At 56.5% G+C, this 26,036-nt stretch overlaps 2 protein-coding genes across 3 annotated transcripts in view; one reads left to right on the plus strand and one right to left on the minus strand.

The window, feature by feature from the left end:
- Positions 1-8,783, plus strand: REXO4 (REX4 homolog, 3'-5' exonuclease). Of its 2 annotated transcripts, none has more exons than XM_072778600.1 (8): positions 1-353; positions 1,758-2,122; positions 3,619-3,756; positions 3,987-4,180; positions 5,472-5,560; positions 6,636-6,710; positions 7,203-7,277; positions 7,906-8,783. In XM_072778600.1, exons 1-8 carry the CDS (start codon positions 135-137, stop codon positions 8,035-8,037), a joined length of 1,287 nt encoding a protein of 428 aa, XP_072634701.1. In that variant the 5' UTR covers positions 1-134; the 3' UTR covers positions 8,038-8,783. The 2 variants fall into 2 exon arrangements, with proteins under 2 accessions (XP_072634701.1, XP_072634702.1); XM_072778601.1 differs by lacking the exon at positions 1-353 and adding an exon at positions 1,418-1,671.
- STKLD1 (serine/threonine kinase like domain containing 1) overlaps positions 5,309-26,036 on the minus strand; it is a 23,613-nt gene continuing 2,885 nt past the window's right edge. Inside the window, exons 3-20 of the mRNA XM_072778599.1 lie at positions 24,668-24,712; positions 23,306-23,380; positions 21,676-21,777; positions 19,519-19,589; positions 18,633-18,748; positions 17,355-17,473; positions 16,512-16,675; positions 16,053-16,151; positions 15,763-15,893; positions 14,694-14,777; positions 13,225-13,341; positions 12,802-12,942; positions 11,937-12,065; positions 11,235-11,363; positions 11,038-11,166; positions 9,803-9,940; positions 9,473-9,552; positions 5,309-9,166 (exon numbers count right to left, since the gene is read on the minus strand). Coding sequence (XP_072634700.1) covers positions 9,077-9,166; positions 9,473-9,552; positions 9,803-9,940; positions 11,038-11,166; positions 11,235-11,363; positions 11,937-12,065; positions 12,802-12,942; positions 13,225-13,341; positions 14,694-14,777; positions 15,763-15,893; positions 16,053-16,151; positions 16,512-16,675; positions 17,355-17,473; positions 18,633-18,748; positions 19,519-19,589; positions 21,676-21,777; positions 23,306-23,380; positions 24,668-24,712 — 1,959 coding nt within the window. The 3' untranslated portion in view covers positions 5,309-9,076. The remainder of the gene's footprint in view (positions 9,167-9,472; positions 9,553-9,802; positions 9,941-11,037; positions 11,167-11,234; positions 11,364-11,936; positions 12,066-12,801; positions 12,943-13,224; positions 13,342-14,693; positions 14,778-15,762; positions 15,894-16,052; positions 16,152-16,511; positions 16,676-17,354; positions 17,474-18,632; positions 18,749-19,518; positions 19,590-21,675; positions 21,778-23,305; positions 23,381-24,667; positions 24,713-26,036) is intronic.

The raw sequence follows: 26,036 nt of genomic DNA on the forward strand, positions 1-26,036 counted from the left end.
GGGTCGCTTCCGGGGTGCGGGAGGCCGGCGTCGGCGGCGTGCGGGGAGCCGGGGGCGCGGGCCTGAGCTCGGCGGGCAGAGCCCGGCTCCGGGCCCGGGCGGAGAGGCCCCGGCCCCCCCCCCCCGCCCCCGGCATGGCCAAGGCGCTGACCTCCAGGCGCGCCCCGGGCGACCCCCAGGCTGAGCCGGGCCTCGGCCTGAAGCTGCCTCGGAAGAAAAGCAGGAAGAAGAGACTCTGGAAGAGCAAACGGCGAGCAGCGAGCGAGGGGGCGGGAGGCGGCCGCAGGGTCGTCGCGGGGCGGCCTCCAGAGGCGCCGGAGGACTTCTCCCGAAACTGGAGGGCGCTGCAGGAGGTGCGACTGGGCGGCCCCGCGGGCGGAGGGCGGAGGGCGCAGGGCAGGGGAGGGCAGGGCAGGGCAGGGCAGGGCAGGGCGACGTGGGGCCCCGGCCGGGCGGGCGGGCGGGATCCCCGCGGTACCGAGGGTGCCCCCAGGCCCCAGCCCCCAGCCCCCAGCCCTCGCACGGCGTGGACCCGCGGCCTCGCCCCTGCACGTGCCCGTTTCCCGCGAGCCTGCCGCCTCTGGGCATCCAGGCCCAGCTCCCCCGTGGATGTTCCTTTCCGCCGCGTGCTGTTCCTTGTAGTTCAGTCATAAATTCGCTAGGCCGCCCTTGGAGTTAGCTGCTGAGGAAACAGGCCCGGAGCTTAAGGGATCGGCTAGTGAAAACGGGGCGCCGGGGTGCAGATTCACACTTCGGCGTCGTGTGTGCTTCGCTACTGGTGACCTGCAGAGCCTTCCACGGGTTCCTGGACTCTGTTCTACAGCCTCCGGGCTTCTGGAGCCTCCTCCACGGCCGGTGTCTTGGGATGGGAGGCCCCGACCGCCTGCCTCGGGGGACAGGCCTAATGAGCTTCCTTCAGGAAACCCCCCGGGTTCTGTGCAATTTCCTGGGGTGTGACTCTGCCTTTCTCTTTCTGCAAAGAAAGTAAAGCAAGATTGAATGAGGGGGAAGGATGGTGGTTATGGGGGAAACATCGTATCTTCTCTACTTCCTATAAGAAAGTAAATCCTCCGTTCCTAAACGTGTGTAGAAGTGAGTAGGCACCCAGGTCATCGTGCCCCAGCGCACTGCCACGTGACCAGCGTCGCTGTGGTTGAGAACAGCCGTGCTGGGGACAGGAACACCGCCGGGAGGTTGGGCTGGAAGAACCCCGAGAGCCCTCCTTGCACAACAGCAGCAGTAAGGCCGCTGGCCGCTCGTCAGCCTCCCCACGTTTGACAGACACTCTCTGTGGAACATACGCCCCTTCCCCTTCCTGAGACCCCATTGGCGAGAGCAAACCGAGAGATCCTGTTAAGGAAGTGGTTTCCATACTGCAGCTGGTTGGCCCGGTCTGTGGGAGAAGTAACTGTAAACAGGTTGCTTGTCGTCCCCTTGGGCTCAGACTGAAGTCTCTGTTCCTTCAATAGGTACTTAAGATGCAGACACAGTTTGAAATGTAGGAACGAGGAAGCAGATTTCAAATCATGCACTGGAGTCAGATAAGCCAGGAAACTTTCACCGTGTGTAACTTCAGATGGGAGTGATAAGGGGCTTTTCCCAGACCCTTTGGAACTGCATCTCAGTGATGGTGGAAGCAGCCATACGTAGATGTGACTGATGCATACGAGTGTATGTACACACGTAAGGCTTTTCAATCTCTTGTTTGTGATTTCCAAATCTAAATGTGTCCTGTATTTTATTTTTGGTCCTATTAGCTCCTGAAACAAAAAACACAAGCCCCGGAAAAGCCTCTCGTCTCTCAGACAGATTCCAAAAAGCAGCCTGGGATTACCCAACAAAAGAGAAAAGCGATCCTAGATAAAGCACAGAGAAGTAAGGTGGAGATGAAGACCACAGACCCAGGGGCCACTGGCAGTGACTCTCTTGCTTCAGGATCTCCAGGGAAAAGGAAGGTGCCAGCACCTCCCACAAAGGCCAGCAGAGCAGAGCACAGTGAGAAAGGAGCCAAGAAAAGGACAAACAGTGACATTTCTCCAAGAGGAGGAGACATCAAGTGTGGAAAGTGGAAATGGAAAGCTAAGGAGGTGCCTGTGGCCTTGACCCCGGCCCTGCCCACCAAGTAAGTACAGGTGGCGTCTGCCTGGGCCAAACTCTGGTGACCCAGCTGGTCACCTCCACCCCCCTGTGCTGCAGAGGGGGGGCCTATGTCCTCAGGGAGGCCTAGGCTGGTGGCTTCTGCACTCCCTCCATCACCTTACCCCACTGCTATTTCTTGGCTTATCACTCATTTCCCCTAGGATAAAGCCATAGTGAGGAAAGGCCCTGCTTGATAACTGTTGAATCTCCAGGGCCTAGAGCAGCTTGGCCCTTAGTAGGCCTCCAGTAAAGATATGTGGGATGAATGAATGCCACAGCCAGAAAGACCTGAGTTTCAAACCAATTTCTGCGTCTTGCAAGTCAGATGCTCTGGTGTAAGCTCCTGACATCCCATGACCTCAGTATGGTCATCTGTGATACTGGGGGTGGGGGACGGGTATGAGATGCAATGTGTTGGCTCAGCACCTGGTGGTTACTCAGTAGACCCTGTGTGGATCACTCACGTGGGGCAGGCAGACCAAGAGCCAGTGGCTGCCTCTGCGTGGCTTGGCTGGAAGTGGCATGGTTGTAAGTCAGGCTGGTGGTGAGTCGCCTGGGTTGCTGAAGGTTCCAGGAAGGAGGGGTTTGAGTGCCGGCCATGTGTCACTGTGCCAGGGATACCTGGAAATGGAGCAGGTGCGACAGGGCCCTCCCCCTTGACGCTGACAGTCAAGCAGGAGAGACCACCAAACTGAAATTACTCCAGTGATTCTGTAAGTGTGGTCAGGATAAACTCAAGGAGGGAGAAGCTTCTGGGAGCAAAGGGCCAGAGCAACGTGGCCAGAGGTGGGGTCAGGAAGAGATTTCTAATAAGGAAAAGGCATTTAGCTGAGCCCGAGAGACCGAGTTTCCCAGGTGGGAATGGTCACCCTTGCGTGTGCAATCTAGCCTTGAGGCCTCGATGTGACGACACTAGAGGTTGCTGGTGGGCGAAGTGGGGGGAGCTGGGCAGGGATGTCTGGGTTTCCATTTCCTACTCCTTGGAAATGTTCCTTACTAAATGTTCCATGATGAACCTACTACTTCCTCGACATGGGGGGAAAAAAGTTAGTACTCATTATACCTGGGTTGTATGTTTGTAATTGACGTCCTTGTTGTTTACTTGTAGTTCTTAATTTCTGGATAATGAGCTCATCCTGTAACTAAAAAGAAAAGCAGGGTGCCATGCTGGGCAAACAGCAGGAGTAGCTGGGCCGTTGGGTGCCCCCCCCCCACCCCCAGCTGTACCAGCACCTCCACTGACCAGCGTGCCTGGCCTGTTCTCTGCCTTTTTATTTATTTATTTATTTTTAAAAGATTTTATTAATTTATTCATGAGAGACACAGAAAGAGGCAGAGACATAGGCAAAGGGAGAAGCAGGCTCCATTGCAGGGAGCTTGATGTGGGACTCCATCCCAGGACTCCAGGATCACGCCCTGAGCTAAAGGCAGACGCTTAACCACTGAGCCACCCAGACGTCCCTGTTCTCTGCCTTTTAGAGAAGACATCTGGTTTGATGATGTTGACCCCGCGGATATTGAAGCAGCCATGGGCCCAGAAGCAGCCAGGATAGCAAGACAGCAGCTGGGGCAGAGCGAGAGCAGCACCACGCTGGTGAAGGAGCAGGCCTTCGGCGGGTATGCACACAGGGCCGGGGCCCCTGGCAGCACTGAGCCCAAAAGGGCAAGGGTTTGGGGAAGGAGCTCTGTCCTCCCCGACTTGAATCAGGCAGGCGCCACCCTGTCCTGCGAGGAGCGTTGAGCGCAGAGAGCTGGTCCCTCGAGCAGTGGTGAGGGGCGGAGAACTTTAGGTGCCGATTGCTGGGTCCTGCCGTGTTGGTTAAACTGGAATCTTTGGTTCCTTTCAGCCTGACGAGAGCCTTAGCCATGGACTGTGAGATGGTGGGCGCGGGCCCCAAGGGGGAAGAGAGCGTCGCTGCCCGAGTGTCTATTGTGAACCAATATGGGAAGTGTGTTTATGACAAGTACGTCAAGCCCACCCAGCCGGTGACGGACTACAGGACGGCGGTCAGCGGGATCCGGCCAGAAAACCTCAAGCAGGGTGGGTCCTCCCAGCTCATGAGCACAGAGGAGAAGCAATGCCTGAGTCCCTTCTCCCTTTTTTTTTTAAGATTTTATTTATTTATTCATGAGAGAGAGAGAGAGGCAGAGACACAGGCAGAGAGAGGGGCAGGCTCCATGCAGGGGGCCGAACGTGGGACTCAACCCTGGATCTCCAGGATCACACCCTGGGCCGATAGCAGGCGCTAAACCACTGGGCCACCCGGGCTGCCCTCCCTTCTCCCTTTTTATTTTGTTAAGTAACCTCTTTACTTAGTGTGGGGCTTAAACTCACGAACCCAAGATCGAGTTGCACACTCCAGCAACCAAGCCAGCCAGGTACCCCCTCTTTTTCTCTATGTCCCCTTTCTTTTGGGAGCATTCGCCACAGCAAGAGTCCCGAGGGGTGACCCATTTTCAGATGGCTCTTGGGCACATTTGTGTCCCTGCCTCTGTGTCACCCAGAGAGTATATGCTGGTGAGGGGGGCAGGAGAGCAGGTAGACCCTACAGGGTCTCGTCTTTGTGAGGATTTTCGGAAGCCATGCAAAGGTCTGAGCAGTGAGAGGCCCAGCTCAGCTTCTAGCAGGTTCCTTCTGGCTGTGGTGTCGAAAATAGGCTCCTAGGCCCATGAGGGTGGAAATAGGAAGAGGAGGCATGTGCTAGTGGTGACCTGGTGGGGGGGCGGCCCGAACCCAGATGCACCCTGAAGGCAGAGTCTGTAGGTTTTCTGATGGATTGGGTGTGGGGGAGGAAGAACAGAAAGGCCCCCAGGGTGACTCCGAGGTTAGGGACCTGGAGAGGTCCTGGAAGCTTTCAGGATCGAGGTCACTGTCCCTTCTGCCCCATGCAGTCTCCTTTCTGCAGCTCTCAGGTCCCCTCTGTACATCCAACCAACAAGTGGTGCTGCAGCCTGACCAGCCCCTCAGCTCCAGGCCCTGACAGGTCCTGCTCAAGGTGGGCTGCCCCTGATCTCATCTCCTCTGTTGGGGACAGGCGGGGTCACGGGGTGACCCGACCCTTCCCTTGGAGGAGGGGGCGGGGTGACCCCAAGGGCATCTGCTAGGAGAGCAGGCACGCTGCTCCCTGTGGGGCTGAGTGTCTGGAGCAGCACTCCTCACCATCCGTGGTAAAGGACCATTTTTGTTTTTATTTCCAGTTGGAAAGCTTGAAATCCCAGCCTGATTCTTACAAGATTCAACAGTTAAAATTATTGTTGGGTGGCCCTGAGTGCTTCTGAAAGCCCACCCTCGTCCACGTTGCTAAAAACCACTTCTTCGTTCTGCTTGTCAGGAGAAAAATTCGAAGTCGTTCAGAAGGAGGTGGCAGACATGCTGAAGGGCCGCATTCTGGTCGGACATGCGCTGCATAACGACCTGAAGGTACTGCCGCCTGCTGCGTGCACGCCTCATGCCGTGGAGGGGCTTGTAGGCCATAGTCACAGTACCAGGTGCAACTTAGCGAGTTCTTCCCCCGTCCTGGGAGTAGTGCTAGGCATTTTTCAGTTCTTTAAAAGGCGTCTGAGGCCTTCATGCTCCTGTTGTAGGCGCTGGAAGCAAGGTGCTGTGGGTTATGCGACATGCCCACTGCTCAAGCACATTACATGGAGGGGAGCCAGGCTGCTGCCTCTGCAGCTTCCACCCAACTGGCCAGGCCTGGGACTCCACAGAGGTCAGAGCGCCGTCTGTGGGGAAGCGTCCCCTAGGGCCACTCCCCCCACAGCCACTGGGCCGTCTGGGGCTCCTCTTATCTCCCCAGAAGGGGCCACTTCTGGTGCCCCAGAGGCTGTGACATCCAGCCTCTGCTCCTTGAGGGTCTCTGCTATGGGAGGAACTGAGCCACCTTAGATGAAAGCAGCAGGGCAGGCAGAGTGGGAGGCTGCCCTTTCTGGGCATGGCGTTTCCATGGAACCCTGGGGTTCTCAGACATTTCAGGCACCCTGGAATGTCAGCCTATGTTGCCTTTTGAAATTTTGAAGTATTGAAACTGCTGGCAGGTCCTCTGCCCACTGCAATGCGGTGCTACAGACCCTTAGTGGCCACCTCCCTACTGGTCCTGCAGCCCCTTTGTGCCTGCCCCATCTCTGGTGACGTGGGCGCACTTGTGTCCAGCCCTCTCCTGAGGTCGTAGGATGAGCTGCTACAATCTGTTATCCCCCCGACATCCTGCCTGTGTGACACCCGCTGACAATGCAAGAACACTGTGCTCGCTGGTCAAGTGGTGGCTGCTGGTCTCCTGTTTCCCTGGCTTTGAGACTGAGGCTTTATTAATGGGGTTCTTAGGGTTGGGCATGGTCTTCAGACAGCGTGATAGCTTTCTATCACAAGTCCGAGTTCATATCAGTCCCCTTTTACCTGAGTGTGTTTTGCATCAGGGTCCCTTGAGAGGCACCTTGACAGGAGGGAGCCCCGCCACCACGCTCAAACAACAGTGACCATCCTTCTTCTCTTCTTCCAGGTACTGTTTCTTGATCACCCAAAAAAGAAGATTCGGGACACACAGAAATACAAACCTTTCAAGAGTCAAGTGAAGGTACTTACAATGAGTGGGGCTCTATACGTCACAGTTGTTCTCCTGGTTTGTGTAATGGTTCTGGTTTTGGTTTGGGGTTGTCTTAAGTTTTGAAACTCAAAGGTTAAAAGGAAAAAAAGTATAGAGTTCTGCTGAGGGCTGCCCCCAGAGGTCCATGTGAGCAGGAGCAGATTCTTCCAGCCCCAATCTCTGCAAGAAGACCCCCACCATTTCAGGGGAGCTGCCGCCCTCAGATCTGCTGTAGCAGGAGGCCTGAGGCTAGAAGAGAGATGCAGACTCCGCCTGGGTCCTCCTCTCCGGGCTGACTGCAGGTGTCACCAGCCCTGGAGGCCACGGCACCTCTGGTGAAGGCACATCGAGGGGCACTGGGTTGGGGCTCAGTAGGTGACTCCCCTAACTCCCTGCCCAGTGCAGTGCCCAGCAGCCCTAGGGCAGAGCCTGCAAAGGCCTGCACCCCAGTGTGGCTGTGTGCTTTACCCTCTCCCCTGGCAGAGTGGGCGGCCATCTCTGAAGCTGCTTGCAGAGAGAATCCTGGGGATCCAGGTGCAGCAGGCAGAGCACTGTTCGGTAAGTGTGACCTGGGGGGACTGTCCTCAGGATCAGGGGCCATCCCTGACCATACAGCCAAGGTGCCCTGTCAGGGGCCTGGATAACTTAGTTGTAGGAGGCCTCTGGTCCCTAAAAGTGAGATGGCACAGTAGGCTCACAGAGCGTTCTTAAATTCTGAATGTTTGTTTACGTTTAGCTAATTAACATTTGAACACAAAAAAGTACCATCATTGCAGCTTTTTGGAGAAAAAGTCCCCCACCTAGGTTGAAGGTCTTTTAGGGTGACATGGCCCCAGCTAGTCCCTGGGCCTGGTGACAGGCTGCAGTGTGGGGGCTAAGGAGTGCTGGTGCCAGGCTGCTGGCCCCTGGAATCCAGCCCCCACATCATGGCATCACACTCAGAGATGTCTTCCCGCCTACGTGTCCGTGTGTCTGTCCTTGCCCTTCCTTGGGTTCCTTTTTTCCCCCATAAGTGAGGCACCAGGGTCACCAAAGCCTGGCCAAGATCGAGTCCCTAAACTGCTGCCTGGCTTGGCTTTTTCGTGTGTGTGTCTGGTCCTCGGGCCTGGCAGTTGTGGGGTTGGGTGGTCTGTAGCCATGCGTGTCACCTGCTCAGACAGTCACAGTAATGTTCTGTGTCCCCTAGATTCAGGATGCCCAGGCAGCAATGAGACTGTACATCCTGGTGAAGAAGGAGTGGGAGAGCACGGCCCAGGACAGGCACCCCACAGCCCCCACTCCAGACAGCAGCAGTGTCTCCGTCCACAGGCGCTTGTGACCAAGCATGGGACAGCTTGGGTCTCCCCAGAGCAGCAGCTGTGTCGAAACACGTTCACTGTCCTGGTGGCAGGGCGTGTAGTCCGGGACTTAGGGTGGGCAGCATGGGCAGGAGCGTCTGTCCTGGGCACAGCCAGAGGTGGCTGATGGGGACTGATGGAGGGAGGTACCTGCTGCCACTGCAGTGTGGCAGCAGCCTTGCCAGGGACTTGCCTGGTCCCAGGGGTGGGAAGTACCCACTCCTGGGTTTGCAGCGCCTTCCTCGGAGGAGGCCCCTCTTCCCTCTGAGTCCGATCACGTAAAGAACTCTGCTGGACTCCTGGACCTGGCCCTGTCTCGGAGTCGGCTATGGCTGCCTTTGGACTTAGGGAGATTTTCCAAGAGCGCCATCCCCTTCTCACCCCCGTGCACCCCCCCCCCCACCCGCCCGTGTGTAGACCTACCAAGTTTAAACAGAAGGGCAGGGCCCACAGTGTGGCGGCGAGGCTCAGGCTGTCTATGCTCAGTGACAGCAGTCACTCCCAGAGGTGGCGCCTCTCCCCCTCTAAGATGGACGTGTCGATCCGACCCCCAGCCGTTGGGCTGGAGCATCCCATGGGTTTGACCCCAGGTGTGCTGGTCTTTCTGAGAACAATCGGGGGGCTACGAGTCGCACTTGGTGCATGAAACCCTGGGCCACCTGACCGCTGCACAACGAAGGCCCAACCCCACTGAGGACATTTAACATAAATGCAGGTTTTTACTGGAGGTGAAGTTTGTGGAGGTTACTGTTTCCCTCATTTAGGATGGCCCCAAAGGCCCACTGTGTCCAGCTGCCTCCCTGAGCGGGCCAGGGCCAAGGCCTGTGTGGCGCCTGCCAATCCGAGCCCGCAGAGCCCCACCAGGCTCCAGCCTTGGGCCTCATCCCCAAGAAAAGTGAAGTGACGTTCCCCCCCCAACCCTAAGGAAAACCATTCACTGGGCAGCTCCAGGGATGTACAAGGAAAGAAAGGACAGGAGAGAAGGGGCAGGGGGTGGGAGGCTTCGGGGGGCCTGCCGCCTCACGGCAGGCCTGACTCTCCTCCCGCGGAGCCTGGTGGCGTGTTGGCCTCTAGGCTGAGGAGCACCGTCTCTGCGTATGAAACCAGCTCCTGGGAAGAGACAACCAGCAGGCACTGTTGCTGTGGACACTCTGGGGGCCTAGGAGTAGGTATTTTTGTGATGATCTGCCTTTCAGTGGAGAGGTCTGAAAGTCTCCACCCTTTAGGTTTGGGGCATTTGGGCAGAGTCAGAGACATGGACTCACTACTAGGGAAGGAGTCATCAAAAACCACATATACAGATTTGAGTCTGTGCTACACAAAATCTCTCATTCTGAGCCACTGGATTCAGTGCCCCTGGGATCTGGCTGAGGGGCAGGTGGGAGCCCTGGCTTGTGGGTCCCTGCTGATACTCACCAGGCTGGAGGTGAAGCGCTCCTTGATCTCCTGGACCAGGGGCTGGATCCCATTGGACACCAGCTCAGGCAGGATCTCCTCTGTGGGCAGAGCAGAGGGTCCTTAGGTCAGGGCACAGCCAACCTGATACCCCCAACCCCGGCCGGGGCACTTTGAGGAGGCCAGTGTGACAAGGCTGGGCCTATCCGGCTCAGGCTCGGTGTGCCCCACGCTCTGTCTCGGGGGCTCAGGAGCGGGTGGGCACGGTTCCTGGTGCCTAGTGAGTTCTCTTGACAGGATGTTGCAGTTCGGTTAGAGCTGGGAGGGGTGGTGGGGAGAGGGGGTTCTCACTGTAGGAAGCCAGGTGGGCCAGCAGCATGCACACATTCTCTACCACCTCGGGGTCATCCTTGTGGAGCTCATAGGTCTCCTTGATGAGGTTGAGGCCGCTACTGCCCTCTGCTGCTACCACGTGCAAGGCTGCCAGCTCTGGAGGGAAGTGGGGTGACGGTGGTAGCGAGTTTTCAGGGTCATTGAGAAAACCCAACACGCTTAGGATAGCAGGGACCTCAGCCACTGGCAGGGGAGGCCACAGTTTCCTATCCCCTAGGGACATCTGAGGCCAGCATGTCCCCACCTCCCTCTCCCAGCAAAAGGCTCCTGCCAGAGGGGTGGTCCCAGCCCGTGGGCACAAGAAGTGCTGGGACGCATTGCAGAGAGTGCCTAGAGGGTGGGTGCCAGGGGAGCCCCAAAGCTGCACGTACACCCTGTTAGGGTTAGACCAATTCCTGAGGGCTGGAGGCCTGGGGATCTGATGCTCAAGTGGGACAACTTGAGTGTCCCAGCCAATAGGGGGCAAAGCCCATTCTTTCCCAGACTGGTCCCAGGCTTGACCACCCCTCCTCCATTGCTAAGCCAGGTTCCTCAGGACCTCAGTAGCTGATACACACCTGCATTGGTAGGACCTCAGGCTGGGGAATGGGTCTGGAGCCCTGGGTGTCTAACCAGGAAGGAAGACCCTGCCCGAGTTCCTTGGAACCTCCCTCCCAGGAGTGAGGGTGGCTGTGCTCCCTTCCTAGGGCCCAGACAGCTTCAGGTTGAGAAGTGGACAGAGGCCTGGCTGGCCCTTGGCCCCCAGCCTGGCCTGGCCCACCCTGCACACCTGTCCTGGACCTTGGGGGGACTGAAGCACCCCTCACACACCAGCTGGCAACCCTGCCCAGTGCCCAGGCCCCAAATGTCTCTGAGGGGTTGTGGTGCCATGAAGCAGTCACAGTGCCAGGCGCTGTGCACCAAGTAACCAGCTGTTAAGGAGGTGGGACCTGTCTCTTGGGGTGTTTGATAAGCTAAACTTACAGGATTACCTGCGCAGACCAAATATGTATTCATGAACAGGGAAAGACTATCAGTAGAGCATTAAGAAAAAAGTATATGACGAGTCTCCATGGCAACTTCTGGATGAAGGGACTACAGATTGTTCTTTTTCTTGATTTTTCACATGTGTGTTTGCTTTGGGGTTGGTTGGACATGCTTTATCAAGCTCTGCCCCTAGCTCCTAGTGGTACCCCGTCCACAACCAGGCTCACCTGACATCTTTGCAAGTCTGGCCAGTCCCCGGTAGGCGTTGTTTACCAGTGGGACTCTGTCCTGGCACAGCTGGATGCTTTGCAGGAACAGTGCCACCACGTCTTCAAACTGGTGCTCCTCTATGCAACCTGCAGGGGGCCTCGTTCAGGCGTCACGGCCTTGTGGGTGGGCCCCGCTTCTCAGCCCAGCTGCTCACCTAGCAGGGACAGCAGCCAGAAGACTGCACAGCCTGCTTCCGCCATCTCCACGTCCTTGGGGTAGGTGGCCAGCATCTCAGCAACGAGGGCTGGAGCTTTCTCCAAAGGGGTCTTGTCCACAATGATAGCTGGAACCAGGACGGGAGAGAGGAGGGGACACCTAGCTGCCAAGTGCCTGCTGTATACATGGCCCCACACCCCTCCTTCCCCCACCAAGAACAAGAGTCAAAGTTGGTGGGGGAGGGGAAAGACTACTGGCCGGAAGGGTCTTGGGAACTGTGCCTGCTGGGTGTGGGCAGCACTCTCTGGTTTCCTAGGCTCTTGGTGGCTGGAGCTCCCTTTCCCAGGGGAAACGCTCAGCTGGCTGCTGGGGAGACGGGGCCTGGAGGGGAGGATGCAGCACAGCCTGGGAGGGATGCTAATGCCCAGCTGCCTTCAGAGACCAGGGGCTGCCCAGGCCACCCCAGGATGGATGGCAGTAGAGGGACCCCCCAGGGCAGGAGGCCCTGCTCCACTGGCTGCAGCCCACCCTCCTCCCCTCCTTGCTGTTTGTCTGCTTCCAGGCTCGCAGAAGAGCCTTTTGTGGGCCCTGGTCCTGAAGCATGGAAGGGGCGGCCGTGGAGGCCCTGAAGTCTCAGAGGTGATGAGGGAATGGCGAGGACAGCAGCCCCAGGCAGGAGAGCAGGAGGAGGGCCCCTCACCATCCACCAGCAGGGCCCAGAGCAGGCTCAGGCCATTGATGCACACGTCCCTGTTCGTGGGGAAGGTGCTCAGGTGCTCCAGGATATGCTCAAACAGCCCAGCCTTCTGCAGCTTCTCTGAGGCTGATTCTGTGGGCGAGCCCTGTAATTAGGCTCATGGAGAACCCCCTCCTCCAGGAAGCCTTCCCTGTGCATCACCTCCCTCTGTTGTCCTTGCTCACAGCAGGCCCGTGCAGCCTGCGTGTCTGGGTGTCCACTCTGGGCTCATACCCAGTGTGGGGCCCCAAAGCCAGACAATGTGGTCCGTCCCTGGGGTCACCAGTCCCAGTACTGCCCATTCCTCCATGGGGCTGGGGCCACACACAGCAGGCCTGGGCCTCCTGCCTGATGGCTCTCATTTACACCTGCTGTTCTAACATGCCAGTTCATTGTGCCCCTGCTTAGCCCCCAGAGTGGGCTCCTGTCAGGTGTGGGGAGGAGCAGAGTGCTGGTGTCTCCCTGGCCACGGGCCTCCAGGTGAGTATCCCTGGGCCCGAGGAGCTGGGTGGGAGCAATGTAAGCTGTGTACGACCCACTGCCTGCCAGGCCAGTGGCCTCAGGAGCCCCAGTGCTCTGAGAAATGGAGATGAACAAGGCGGGAGATGGCAGTGTGAAGCCCACACTGGTCCCTGGCACCCGGTTGATGTCTGCACATTTGTGGAGAACAATTGACCGTCACACGGAAGCTTTCCATCAAGAGAAAAAAAAGAGCAAGCATGTGGAACAGACCCACCAAAGGCAGTGCACCTGTGCCATCTGGGGAGCAGACACAGTCCCCCCACTGTGCCCTAGCCCTGGCTGAGTGGGGATGGCCAGGCGCACCCACCCTGGCTGGAGATGATGGTGAGCAGGCTGTAGACCATGACAAGGAGCGGCTCTGAATTGGGGTGGCTCTGCATGATGCTCAGAAGGACGGAGATGACGGAGCTGTTGCTCAGCACCTCGGCTGCCGGGTCCTGCGCCAGTGCTGCTCGGGCCAAGGGAAGGTTACCTCGCAAACTTGGGGATCATGGGGCAGGTAACCTGTAGGTGTGCTCCCTCCCTGGTGGGGGGGCAGGGCCCCCACTTGGCACGGAGGAAGCCAAGGTCAGCCTTGTTCTGGAGCAGGTCCCGGGAAGGGCTTGCTATGTGACAGGGTGAAGGACAGAAGGGGCAGGCATCTACCCAGCCCACACAGTTGGTGAGTAAGTGGCACTGTGCAGCTGGGTTGGGAACAGTATGCAGGGTCAACACGCGGCTCGGCACCCACCTTGACCCAGGCTGCGCAGCAGCAGGGAGCAGGCATACAGCTGTATGTCGAGGATCCTCTCGTGCTGCTTCATGATGGTGACCAGCACCTCCACCACCTCCATGGGCCACGGCAGGCCTGCCAGGGCGGGGTACCAAGGTGAGCCTTGGCCTAGGGAGTGGGGTGGGCAGGAAGGGTGTACGGACCAGGCCAGGGAACCTGACAGTGCCGGGCGTCTCCAGGGCATCGCACATGGGCCCCCAGACGGATGAGTAGGTGAGGAAAGAACATGCTCGATGAGCATTCACTATGTGTCTGCCACGGGCATCTTCCAGCAGCTCTCTCAGGTGGAGCTTCCCATCACCCCCTTACAGGTGAACAAGCAGGGTCAGGAACATGAAAGTACTTGCTCTGAACCCAGCCGGTCTGCCTCAAGCCCGTGGCCCTAACTGCCCTGAGTGTGGGCATCTGTGTGTCTCACGGACCTTCCTCTGCCACTGCCCAGGGGAGGGGGTGGGAGGCGGTGGCAGGTGGCTGAGGGTCCTGTCTCCTTCCCCACTGCTGCTTCATTTGCCTCCCTTGGTCTCTGCACCCTGGAAGAGTGGGGAGCACAAGCCGTCCATCATAGGCTTGCAGTGAGAACAGCCAGAACAAGGACACTGGCACCTGCAGGCCCAGCTCAGCTAACCTGCCCCCAAACGAGGCTGGCTGGGGCGGGCATGGTGGCTCTGGGGCACAGTCTCCCAGCCTAGCTCCAGGAGGGGTCAAGGATGAAAAAGGGGGAAAGGCGAGTGGCCAGTGTGCGCCTCTGCCATCTCCGATGCCCCAGCCACAGGAGTAGACCCTCCGTGGAAGGACAGATGGACAGATGGGTAGATAGTTAGATGGGGAGAACGGATGGATGGATGGATGGACGGATGGATGAGTAAATAGAATATTCAGGCTGGTGAGGCAAGTTGAATGGAGAGATTTTATGAAACCCTATTTTGGCAAAATTTAAAAGAAAGGAGTTTTCCTTGTTGGACAGTATGGGGAAGACAGCGTGTCCTGCACTCTTGATATGATAGGTGGGTAAGTTGGTCAGCAATCTGTGGTATCTGTGAAACTATGAAATGCTCACACCCTGAGCATCTAGGCACACATCCTATGCTCCGGGGTGGTCAGTACAGTACCATTTATAATCCCGGGCAACTGGCAACGACTCAGCCATCGATAGAAATGGTGGGAGATGTGGGATCCTTACTCAGAATCCGTGAAAACCATGTGAAGTCTGGGGGCCCGTGTGCGATGCCCTGGAGACTCCCAAACAAACGGTACCGAGCCACCCCATTCTCCCTTTGCTGGGTAAAAGGGGTGACGTGAATTCCAGGTTGTCCATTCAAGCAGGTGGGGACATAAGGCTCAAAGGTGTAGGACAGGTTGGTGTGAAGGGCCATCCCGCAGGGTGTGCCCTGGAGCAGCTGGGGAAAGTGGGCGCACGGGGTCTCTACCTAGCTGATTCTCAGGCATTCTTAGGAGCCTCTTCATGGCTCTGAGCTGGACTTCGGGTCTGCTGGAGAAGCTCTGCATCACCTCTGCAGGAGACAGGACAGCATGGGAGGAGCCCGGCTGGCTCAGGGACCCTCCTGAGGGCCGGGCACCTGGCGCCTATCTACAGGCACCACACTGCTCACACATCTATGTGACAGGGCGTGAGTGGGGCTCTTACCACCCCCACTTTGCAGGCCTAGCAGCTGGTCCAGAGTCCAACCCAAGCCCATCTTGGGGCCTCACTCAAGGCTCAAGATGGCCAGAGCTCTCCCCTAAGCCCAGGTTCTTTCTGCTGCTCCTCTTGAGCCTCCCTGCAGGGCCTTTGGCCTTTGACTTATAACAAATGACTCCAGCCCCCAAAACAAGCTGCAGTGTCCAGCTGTGCACATTGGAGATCCCTTCCTCGTCCCACTTAGAACCCCTGCTCCACTCATGTCTGGGCACCGTGCACCTCGGAGCATCCCACAAATGGGCCCTGTGGTGCTCCTTCCTCCACATGAGCAAATGACTCATTCAAGGCCACTCATTCATGGGTGATGAGCTTCCACTGGCCTAGCTGCCTGCCTGCCTCCAAAGCCCTGGCCATGAGACCCAGCGAAACAGAAGCTAGGGCCTTGTGAGCATCCCCTCCCCAGACGTGGGGGCGGAGGTGGCAGATGCGGGGAGGGTCCCCTGTCATAGGTGGCCAGGCAGGGAGCCACAGACGGAGAGGAGGGGCGAGCAAGGAGCTGGTCTCGAGCCTGAAGGTGGCCTCTAGACCCACCCCGAGACCCAAGACCTGGGGAGTGGCGGTTGTGTGGTCATGGTGCTGGGAGCTGTGAGGAACCCCCCGGCGGGGGCACTCAGTGGAGACATGGGGCTGTGTGGTGAGCGAGTAGGGTGCCAGGTCACTGGCAGCACCCTCAGTGGAGTTCGGAAGCCTTCTGACCCCCTGGCCACATGTCAGGAGCAGTCCAGGGGCCTGGGTTTGGGGGGGCAAGCACCGCCCCCCGGAGCTGAGACCCTCCCCCGTTGGATCCCCGCCATTACCTAAAATGCTGGCGATGTTGCTGTCCAGCAGCAGGTCAGTGATGAAGGCGGGCACCACCTGCCGGTGCAGGGTCACAGCTATGCTGGAAGACTGGAAGTTGCTGATCACGAAGGTGATGTGGATCACCTCCCTGGAGGGGAGGGGACATGCCGCTGGGCTCTGCTGGGCCCCTGCCCCCTCGCAGGCAGGCTGGCCAATGCAGGTCCGTCACCCTCCTGTTTGGGCCTCCACTAGGCAGCCTTTCTCCCACCATTGCCAGCACGCCCAGCTGGCACCCCAGCAGCCCTACCTCCGGAGGGGCCCCGGGCTTGCTCCCCAGGGCGGGGGTGGGGTGATGTTGGGCAGGGCTGAGGCGCCTGCACTTCTGCCCGTGTGTGCCCCTTCCTCCCTAAAATATATTGAAAAATCAGATTGTACAACTCTATTAGCATAAAGGTGAATCCAACCCAGGCTGGATTCACGGTCGTATGTTCCTTCTTTGCTTCTCATTTTAGGATAACATACAATTAGAACGTCTTCCTGGCCCTCAGGGCCGTGTCTCCATACCCGACGGAGAGCCATCGGTTCTGTTGGCTTCAGGGCTCAAAGGTGTGCGTGCCAGGTCACCCGCAGCTGCAGTTCGGGATGCCCATGCTTGGAAAAGCCGGCAGTCCACGGATGAACCGGTGTGTTTGTGGCGTTAAAATGCCAGGTGGCAGGTACTCCGCCGGAGAGATGGCCAGAGAGAACCGCTGGCCCCTGAGCTCACCTGATTGTTATTCGCTCTGAGGGGTTGATCTGCAGCATCAAAGGCAAAAGTGACCCGAAGGTTTTCGCATCCGGGATCTTCTTCTCCTCCATGGTCTTCAGGACGCCCTGCAGGCTGTCCTGGTGGCTCCTGATGGACTTCCGTAGAAGCAGGCCCTCTGCTCTCTGCACAGACACAACACTGCCCCGTTGGCCCAACCCAATGGTGCCCCAGGGTGAGCCAGCAAGACGGCCAGAGGCAGGAGGCTGGGGCCAGGAGGCTGCACAGCCACCTGGGGTCCCTGGGTGACAATAAACAGCCCCTGTGTGGTCAGGCCCACCGAGGTGCAATTTCCCGTGGCCTACCTCCTGCTGGGGCCGCTGTGCACCTCAACTCACTTTCTCACCCATAAGGAGGTAGGGAGAGCACAGGGATGGACCCCTCCTCCCCCACCCGTGAGGGCTAGCCCTGGGGCCTAAATGTCTCAACCATGGACGTCATCACCATGCCAAGGGTGAGTGTGGGTGCCCCAGCAGTGGGGACGGGGCACAGGGGGTTGTCCACACAGCAGCCAGGATGGGGGGGGGGTCTGCACAGCAGCTGAGATGGGGCCAGGGGGTCCACACAGCAGCCGGGATAGGGCAGGAGGTCTGCACAGCAGCTGTATGTGGTGGGGGGGTCTGCACAGCAGCTGGATGGTGCAGGGGTGGGGTGGGGTGGTCCTCACAGCCCCTTGGAGGCATAGAGCAAGGCAGGAGGATGCAGGTGGAGAGAGTGAGCCCCTTTGAGGCAAAGTAGGCAGGGCTGGCTTTTGGGGATGTGGGGTGTGGAGTCCGGGTGCATGGGGGACAGAAGGCAGCTCACATCTATGAAGGAGCAGCTGGCCATGTCAAGAATGATGCAGCCTAGGGACCAGATATCAACTTTCTGGCTGAAGGAGAAGTCAAGGGCTTCGGGGGCCATCCAGGACTTCTGGAAAGGGTCTGTGGGCAGAAGAAGGTGTCGGATGGGTGAGCCCGTGCCCCTGGGGGAGCGAGTGGCTCAGCAAGCGAGGGGAAGTAGGGAGCTGCTATCTATGGAGTCAAAGGAAGAGGGCCAGGTCTTCAGCCAGTGAGGCTGGCCCGGGCGGGCACGCATTCTTCAATGGGCCCAGGAGGGCGCAGACATGGTCCAGAGGGGCATGTGCCAGGGAGGCTGGAACCTCTACGCTCTTCAAACACCTTGCTCCTCCAAAGGCCAGAACCCGGAGGCAAGATGCCAGCTGCCCCATCCTAGTCCCTAAACCTGAACCCCAGACAACGAGCCACAAGGGCGGGGCCATCAGTGTTAGTGCCTGACAGACCTCAGGCAGCCCCCTCTCTCTGGACCTTCCTTCCCCAGCCAAATAGTACGGGGTGGATTCCAGGGACCCCTGCCCCCCGCACACATCTAGGAGGTCTGCCCACATACCCATCCACCCACCCATCTGTCCCTCCGTGCATCCATCCATCTACCCACCCATCCGTCCACCTGTCTGTCCGTCCATGCATCCATGCATCCACCCATCCACCTGTCTGTCCATCTGTGCATTCATCCATCCACCCACCCATCTGTCCACCTGTCTGTCCATCTGTGCATCCATCCATCCACCTGTCTGTCTGTCCATGCATCCATCCGTCCATTTATTCTGTGCACGTGGGACTCTGAAATTCTCAAGACAGTTACTCTCTGCTTTCTGACAGCTGGTATGGCTTCAAGCCCAGCTCCCTTTGCCCCACGTCTACCATCTCCTTGGTGACCTTTAGGACTCAGTAAGGTAATCTGGCTCTTACCAATGCCTGGCACCCACTAGCCCCCATCTCCTTCTGAGGCCGTTCTTCTCCTTCCATATGAAGATTAACATTTTCTGGGTGTCTCTTGAGCCCCACTTGCACCCACCCCCCTGCTCAGTTATAACTTGGGAAAGGGGGTCCCTTTGGAGCCCACATAAGCCCATGGGGGTCTGTGGGGGCCTCCTGAGCAAGTGGAGGTTGAGGTTGCCTTGTTCCAGCTTGGGTCACTGCCTCTGGGCTCTAGGAGTGACTGACCCCACCCGGGTGACCACTCCCCACCCCCTGTTCCCTAGTCACTGCTGTCCAGCAGCCTGGGAGGACCCCTGGCCACCTTCCTCCGCACGGATGTTCCATTTGGCTTTGTCTGTCATCATTGTGTTGGAGCTCAGGTCCTGTAATTTGCAGTGGTTGCTGCTGACAAGGACTATGTTGGAGGGCTTAAGATTCCTGAAACCAAAAGGCAGGACTTTGGTCTGGGGGCCAGCACCCCTCAATCCTCACACTCTGTGCCCCACCCCATCCAGCCCTGCTCCTCTCTCAACAACGCCCCCTTTGCAGCCCACTTTTTAAATAGCGTTTCCTACAGAAATAAAATATACTCAGTTATTTTAAGTGGCAAGACAATAAGCCAACTACAAATAGGAAGACACCTAATCCTGCAGCTTCTCCATTAACATCTCCTTCATTCCCTTCCACCTCTTGGGGGTGCATTTGTGTTGGGACCAGGTTCCCAACCATTTTGTATTGTTCACTGACATTAACACTAAGTTGGAAGCGTTGTCTTCGCCCGGATGGTCCACGTGGTTCTCTGTCCTCCTGCAGGTCTGATACTCACCCAAACCAAAGCCACTCCCAGCGCCTTTGGACTATGGATGCCAGAGCGCGACTGAAGCCGGGCTGCAGGTGGGTCTAAAGCTCAGACCGGAGGCCACAGCACGCAGCCTAATCTCTTCCTCCGAGCGCTGTTATCTGGCTGCTTTCCCTGCACTTTAGAACCCACCTGCCCGGGTCAGTGTACACTGGACAGAGCTGGTGAATCACTGCAGGTGACGTGGAGGGGGTGGCATGCTCTTCAAGCCTGGGAGGTGCTCTGTGAAGGTGCTGCACTGACCCCAGCCACACCTCTCTCCCCCGGCCCTGCCCGGGGGGTACCGACGACCAAGGGGACTCAGTGCCCTCTGTCCCAAAGCAGCCTGCTCACCCCACCCCCTGGTCACCTGTGGACGATGTCTAACTGGTGCAGGTATTCCAGAGCGTCCAACACCTGGCCCAACATGTTCTGCATCCACTGCAGAAAAAGTGAGAGATGCCAGGATGCGAGGGGTCTCCCAGCAGCAGGACAGCGACCCCTCAAAGCAGCCTGCAAGGTCACAGCACATTCTCTCCTCACTTCTTAAAACAGGTCCACAGCTACAGAAAAACTCAGAGCCAGTGCAAGACATTTGTACTTCAGGTTCCCTTCAGGCTAAAGTGTACGCAGCTCTCCAGGCGGTACAGTCATCTTAGCCAGGGCAATGCCCCAGTTTCCAGACCCCACACTCCTGGTCTCCATGCCAGAGACACCCCAGCCTGTGCCCCACCCCTTGGGGCCAATGGGCCTTGTGGGTGTTAGAGATAATCGAAGCCTTTATTGCTGACTCTGGGCTTGCCTCTCTATGTCATCAGAATGAGAAGAGCTCTGACAAAGAACGTTCTGGAAACACTTTGTGTCAGACATGAGATCCGTCTAGTTTCCAGCACAGTGATTTTCAAACCACGTTCCTAGGAACCCTAGATTCCACCCAGGCACGTCAGAGAGGGGCTGAGTGAACAGGACCCCAGGCTTCTTCCCACTCCACCTTCCACTAGTCCTCCCACGCCCCTGATTACAGTAGCTTTGCCTTCCTTACTGGGTTTCTGAGAACATTTTGTGCTTGTAAGGGTTCTACCACTAACAAAGTTTGAAACCCCACTAAGGGGAGAGCCTACCCTGAGGTCCACGCTGGGAGGGGAGCTGCATGCCCCTCAGAAGCCCTCAGGGGGGCAAGGTGGTGCACAGAGACCCACCCCCACCCCAGCAGAGGGGTGCTAAGAGCAAAAGCAGGTAGATCATAGGCCTAGCGTGAAAGCAGAAATGACCAAGGTCAAAAGACAACAGGAAAATATCTTCATGACCTTGGGATAGAACAGGCTCTCACATGAGGTCAAAGGCGCTGTCAAATAAAGAAGCATTGCTAAACGGACTTTGTTATAATTAAGAAGTTCTTTTCATCAAGATATGGTTTAAAAAATGAACTGTCAAAAAAAAAAATGAACTGTCAAACCACAGTCTGGGAGAAGGCAGTCTGGATGCCCGCATCCATAATATGTGAACAAAACCTATAGACCAGTGAGAAAAGACAACCCCAATGTTTAAATGCACACAAGACTCGAACAGACACAAAATCCAAATGGCTAAAAAGCACCATTAAATGGTGAATTTAATTCAAATGAAAGGGGCGCCTGCGTGGCTTACTTGGTTAACCATCTGCCTTCAGCTCAGGTCATGATCCTGGGGTCCTGGGACCCAGCCCTGAATCAGGCTCCCTGCTTCTCTGTCTCCCTCTGCTACTCCCCCTGCTCGTGCTTTCTCACTTGCACTCTTTCTCACGCGCACTCTGTCTTTCTCAAATAAATAAAAATTTTAAAAAGTAACTCAAATTAAAATGCAATTTTTAATTAAAATGAGAAAGACTGAAGTGTTGGCCAGGAAATAGGAACTGGAATGCTTACAAATTGTGCTGGGAGTAACCCCAAGTGAACTAAATGATCCTGGAAATTGGAATATCTACTAAAGCTACACATACACCAGCTCTATGACCCAGCAACTGCACACCTAGGGATGCATCCAGAAAGGATGCGCACACCCAGCAGTGTTCATGGCAACCCTGTTCATGAGTCCCCGGAAACAGGCTGCACGCTCACAGCACTAGGCTGTGCACAGACTAGGGGCACGTAGCCCCAGCAGGGATGATTTCCTGATACACTCGTGCACGAAATCCGACACAAATGATGACATGTGTGTGAGTCCAGTGCTGGGAACTTCAGGGCAGGTAGAAGGACCTTTGGAGGCAGAAACCCAACCGCAGACATGGACAGGGACCTCTGGAGTGTTCTGCATCTCGATCTGCAGGAGGTTATATGAGTGTATGCCCAGGTACAGTGCACCAAGCAGTGCACTTAAGTCTTGTGCACTTTATACTATGCACACACCTCCACAGGTAAATATAAGAAAAAATAAAGCCAGACTCCAGTAGCGTCTACCTTGCCCTCTGCCCCCCTGGCACCCGAGTGAGCCTGGGACATACAAGACCCAGGTGGTCCCCAGGCCTGGTGTCCTAGAGAGCCTGTCTTACCTCAGAGTCAATGATTGTCCTTGTCTCCCTCTTCTTCTGGATAATCTCCTGGAAGCTTCCATCGTTATAGTCCATCACCAGGCAGAGGAACAGAGAGCAGATCTGGTGGGGACATGAAGCCTTAGCCGGATGCCGCGGTCCTGGCCCCCAGAAGCCCAGGTTACCTGGTCCAGGGCTTCCCTCCACTGGGCCACCCTCTGTGGTGGTTCTGGAAGCACTGCCAGCGGTGAGGTAGGAGTGCCCCTCAAGAGCGGCTCCTGAGGTGCTCAGCCTCTGGCTCATCTGTCCTCTCCTCTGCCTCCACCCCAGCTCCGTCTACACTAAGCCCCTCAGACGTTTCTGAGAGCAGCCTGGACCTCCGGGGCTTCTGGCCACCATGCCTGGGACCCCGTCGCTTCCCAGGGTAACTATTCATTCTTCAGGGCTCAGCGTTGTTCCGTCTCCTCCCCCAGAGGCGCTGGCCCCGGATGGAATTCCAGGAGACCAGGTCAGGGGCCTCAACTCAGGGCTCGCAGCGGACCTTGCTGCTTCTTCCACAGTGAAATGTCTTCTTGGCTTTTCTGTGCCTCCTTGAGAGTGTTATGGGTGCTCAAAAAATACCCGGGGTGCACACAGAGATGGCCCCTCCCTACGGCTTTCCTTAGGGTCCAGCTGAAGAGGGAGAACGTGTACGAGGGGACCCTCCACTCCTGCTCAAACCCTTGGCTGTGCACCCCAGATAAGGATGCTAATGTAGAGCTCCCATGATGGGCCAACACTGGCCAAGAAGCCCTGCCGCCTCTCTTCACCTCTAGGCTGCCTGCACTGTCCCAGCTAGACCTCCCCCTGCATCTCAGGCCCGTTTGGAATAATTTGCTACATTCTGGATCCCTGTAAAGACAAGTCATACAGCCTATGGGGTGAAGCATAGGGCATGGGGGCTTTACAACATCCTGGTTTGAATCCCACCACTTAGCTGTATTTGTTTGTTTTGTTATTTTTCCCCACTCAGCTGTCACTGGCTGTGTGGTCTTAGAGAGCTCCTTAACCTCTCTGAGCCCCAGGGAAATGAGGATAGTACTTCCAACCCTGCAGATCTCCCGGGGGTCTGAGGATAACCATGCAGCTTAATAAGCTACGGGAGCTGCAGAAGTCGGGGGTCCAGGGACCCAGGACAATTTGATGGCACGTAAGGGGGAAAAGCGGGGACTGGCTTCCTAAGGGCTGCTCCTTCTACAAAAGTCAAAAGCTCCACCTTCAGAGGGCGGACTAGACTCCCTGAGCCTCGGGCTGCAGAATGAGCTCAGAGGCTGAACGCACAGGGCACCGGCATCAGGCTGCCAGGCCTCTCCTCCTGGCTGCGCCAAGGGCTGGGTGGGTAACCAGGACAGACATCTTTCTCTTAGCTTCTATTTCTTCTTTAAAGTCGTACACCAACCCCCCTAGGCTGAGACTACTGGAGGCTCATGTGAGATGACCCCCAGAGAGCCCCCGGGGGCCCCAGGAAGTGCTGAGTCAGGGGCAGCCACATTTAGAGTCACGGTCACAACTGCTCAGGGGGTTAACAGCGCTGGGGTGCCCTGTGCTCAGCTCGCTTGGTCCTGGGGGCACTGAATGCCAGCCGAGCCCAAAGGCATGGGCTCTGACCCACCTCACTGTTCCACATGATGAACAGCTCCTGGTATATGGAGATGTGGGCGTGCCGGAGCTTCAGCAGCGGCATCAGCTGTGGGGAGAGAGCAGAGGAAGTAGAAGATGTTCCAGAAACACCGCTTCTCAGCTAGTGCTTCTAGGTCAGGCCTCCCAGCCCAAACACAAGCTCCTGTTCGAACAGGGCTGTGGGGTAAGCATCAGGAGGGCGTGCAGCCTTGTGCTTCAGAGCCAGACAGTCCGGCGGGGGGCCCATCTCTCCAGCCTGTGCCAGCTGTGTTGTGTGACTGAGCAGAGGCTTCTCAACCTCTCTGAGCCTCTAGCCTCATCTGAAAATGGCAGTGACTGTGGTATCTGCCTCACAGGGGAGTCGAGAAGGCTAACGGGAGCTGGTGCAGGCAAAGTGCCCGACACAGAGGAAAGAAATCATGGTCAGGAGCATCTGGAGAAGGTGCCCTTGTGCCCAGCTGGCTTCCTGGGTGCGCACACTTGAGGCCCCAGGCCCGGCTCCTGGTTGGAGGTGCTTGGAGGATGCACACAGTCGGGCTGCAGCAACGGCTGCAGAGGCCACCGGGAGCCAGGGGCACGGTCACTGCTGGGGGCAGGCTGGCTGCGAGAGCCCGTCGCCTCGTGGGCTGGGAAAGGGAACAGGGAGGCACACAGCCGTGATAAGTGGGGAGAGTCTCCCACTGTCTCTCCACTTTGTCAGGATGCAGCCTGGGTCCCTCCCTGTATAGCAGTCGCACTGTGGACCGGACAGCCATTTGCGGGCAAAGCTCAGGAGCCGGGGATTCTGGGAAGAAGGCAAACAAGTAACCATTAAATAGGAGGGTCATGTTTGCTTCCTGGGAGATTTGAAGGAAGCAAAGAAAAACTACTCCAAGCCTTTGTCCAGCAAATCCAAGTGCACGCAGCTGGCATTGCTGTTACTCTAAAGCAGGATGTTCTTGTTGGTTCTGACTGGCAGATTGAAGGAATATAAAAGAAGGTACATTTTCTTTGGTAGACAATTCTGTACTTCCCAAATTTTCTGCTGTGACTAATATTTTTATAATTGAAGGAACAATATTTTAAAAGATGGCTTGTGGTAGATTAGCCTGGGGATCCAGCCAGCATTGGAACTTTATCATCTCTGAGAACCTGTATTCTAAGCTGTCTGCACCTTGATTTATAAATGAATGTTTTGGGCACAGACTCCTTTTGTGACCTGGGGGATTCTGGCTTCATAGAATAGGGCAAGAACTGGTTCTGACCCTCCATGCCTCCACCAAGGCTTCTATCCAGTCATCCCACAGGAGAGGATGGGACCATCTCTGTGTGTTCTGCTTCATGTCCTTTAGAGAGAAACTACCCAGTGAATTACCTCCTCCAGGGCCTTGTTGGCATGATGCTCATCAATACATTCCACCTGTAGGGGTGCAAGAGCACTAACTCAGTGAACATGTAGTCTGCCCATCACCACCACCACCATCATCACCATCATCACCATCCCCACAATCACCATTATCAACATCACCATCAATATCACCACTATCTCCATCAGCATCATCACCTTCACCACCATCACCACCAATCATCATCACCTTCATCATCATCACCTTCACCACCATCACTACCAATCACCACCACCTTCATCACCACCACCAATCATCATCACCTTCACCACCATCACTACCAATCACCACCACCTTCATCATCACCACTAATCATCATCACCTTCACCACCATCATTACCAATCATCATCACCTTCACCACCATCACCATCACCACCACCATCATTCACAGGGATGCCAGGCTTCTACCACATGGCACCAGATGAGGCCATGCTTTGGGCAATGAGAACATCTTTGATCCTGTTGCAAGGATAAGTTTGGGATAGCAAACTGTAAACTCTGAGCAATCATTAGAGGATCCATTCTCAGACCATCTTGAAAGCAGGAAAGAAAAAAATGTGTTGCCCCTAGAGCCAAACAGCTCTGCTCTGGTTGGCAAAGCATCAACCTCACCACTTCATTCCTTACCCCAATTGGGAACACTGTCCCTGTCCCTGAATGTGGGGCAGTGAGGGAATGTGAGAGAGAAAGGGTGGTGGGTGGGAAGGGGAGCATCAAGCATCCAGTCTCTGACATATTTGGTGGCATAGACTGCAGGTGCATCTTAGCACCACATCTACTACCAGACCCTCCCCCAGAGCTTTTGCTCATAAGACTTCCAAACAATGAACTCTTGTAGTTGAGGGTGATCGTAGATGAAAATGCAGAGATGGTGGCTCATTCCCAGATCCTCACAGACCCCAGACACAGCAGCACTGTGGGTCTGTCTTCCCTTCCTCCTGTTCCAGGACTCATGCTTATAGGTGAATCTAGCCAAAACATACCGAAAGCCCTCAGAATGTCACATCTTTTGACCTACAGGCCCGACCCCTAGGAATTTATCCCAAAGGATATAATGGATCCTCAAAAATTTTGCTTATCAGAGTTGTTTATAAAGAGTGAAAAATCAAGAACAGGCTAAGTGCTTATCATACACAAGGGGATGGTTGGGTCAGTGGCAGCATATGGAGCGGATGGGGTCACACAGCCACCAGAGCCAATAAAGGAGGAAGCTGTGTCAGTGGCATGAAATGGTGTTTGCCATATGCTAAGTGGGAAAAGGTACATTATTAACCTCTGTGGTGTTCTTGTCAAAACAAAGTTTAGGGAAAAGACTAGGAGACACAAATCCCTATCTG

This window comes from Canis lupus, chromosome 16, assembly GCF_048164855.1.
Source record: "Canis lupus baileyi chromosome 16, mCanLup2.hap1, whole genome shotgun sequence".
In the NCBI taxonomy this organism is placed as follows: Eukaryota; Metazoa; Chordata; class Mammalia; order Carnivora; family Canidae; genus Canis; species Canis lupus.

Excerpts from the sequence above, each read along its gene's own strand:
- REXO4 (XM_072778600.1), top strand. The coding sequence starts at position 135 with ATGGCCAAGGCGCTGACCTCCAGGCGCGCCCCGGGCGACCCCCAGGCT. Across the intron at positions 2,123-3,618 it reads ACCCCGGCCCTGCCCACCAA|AGAAGACATCTGGTTTGATG; the intron begins GTAAGTACAGGT and ends TCTGCCTTTTAG. Across the intron at positions 3,757-3,986 it reads AAGGAGCAGGCCTTCGGCGG|CCTGACGAGAGCCTTAGCCA; the intron begins GTATGCACACAG and ends GGTTCCTTTCAG.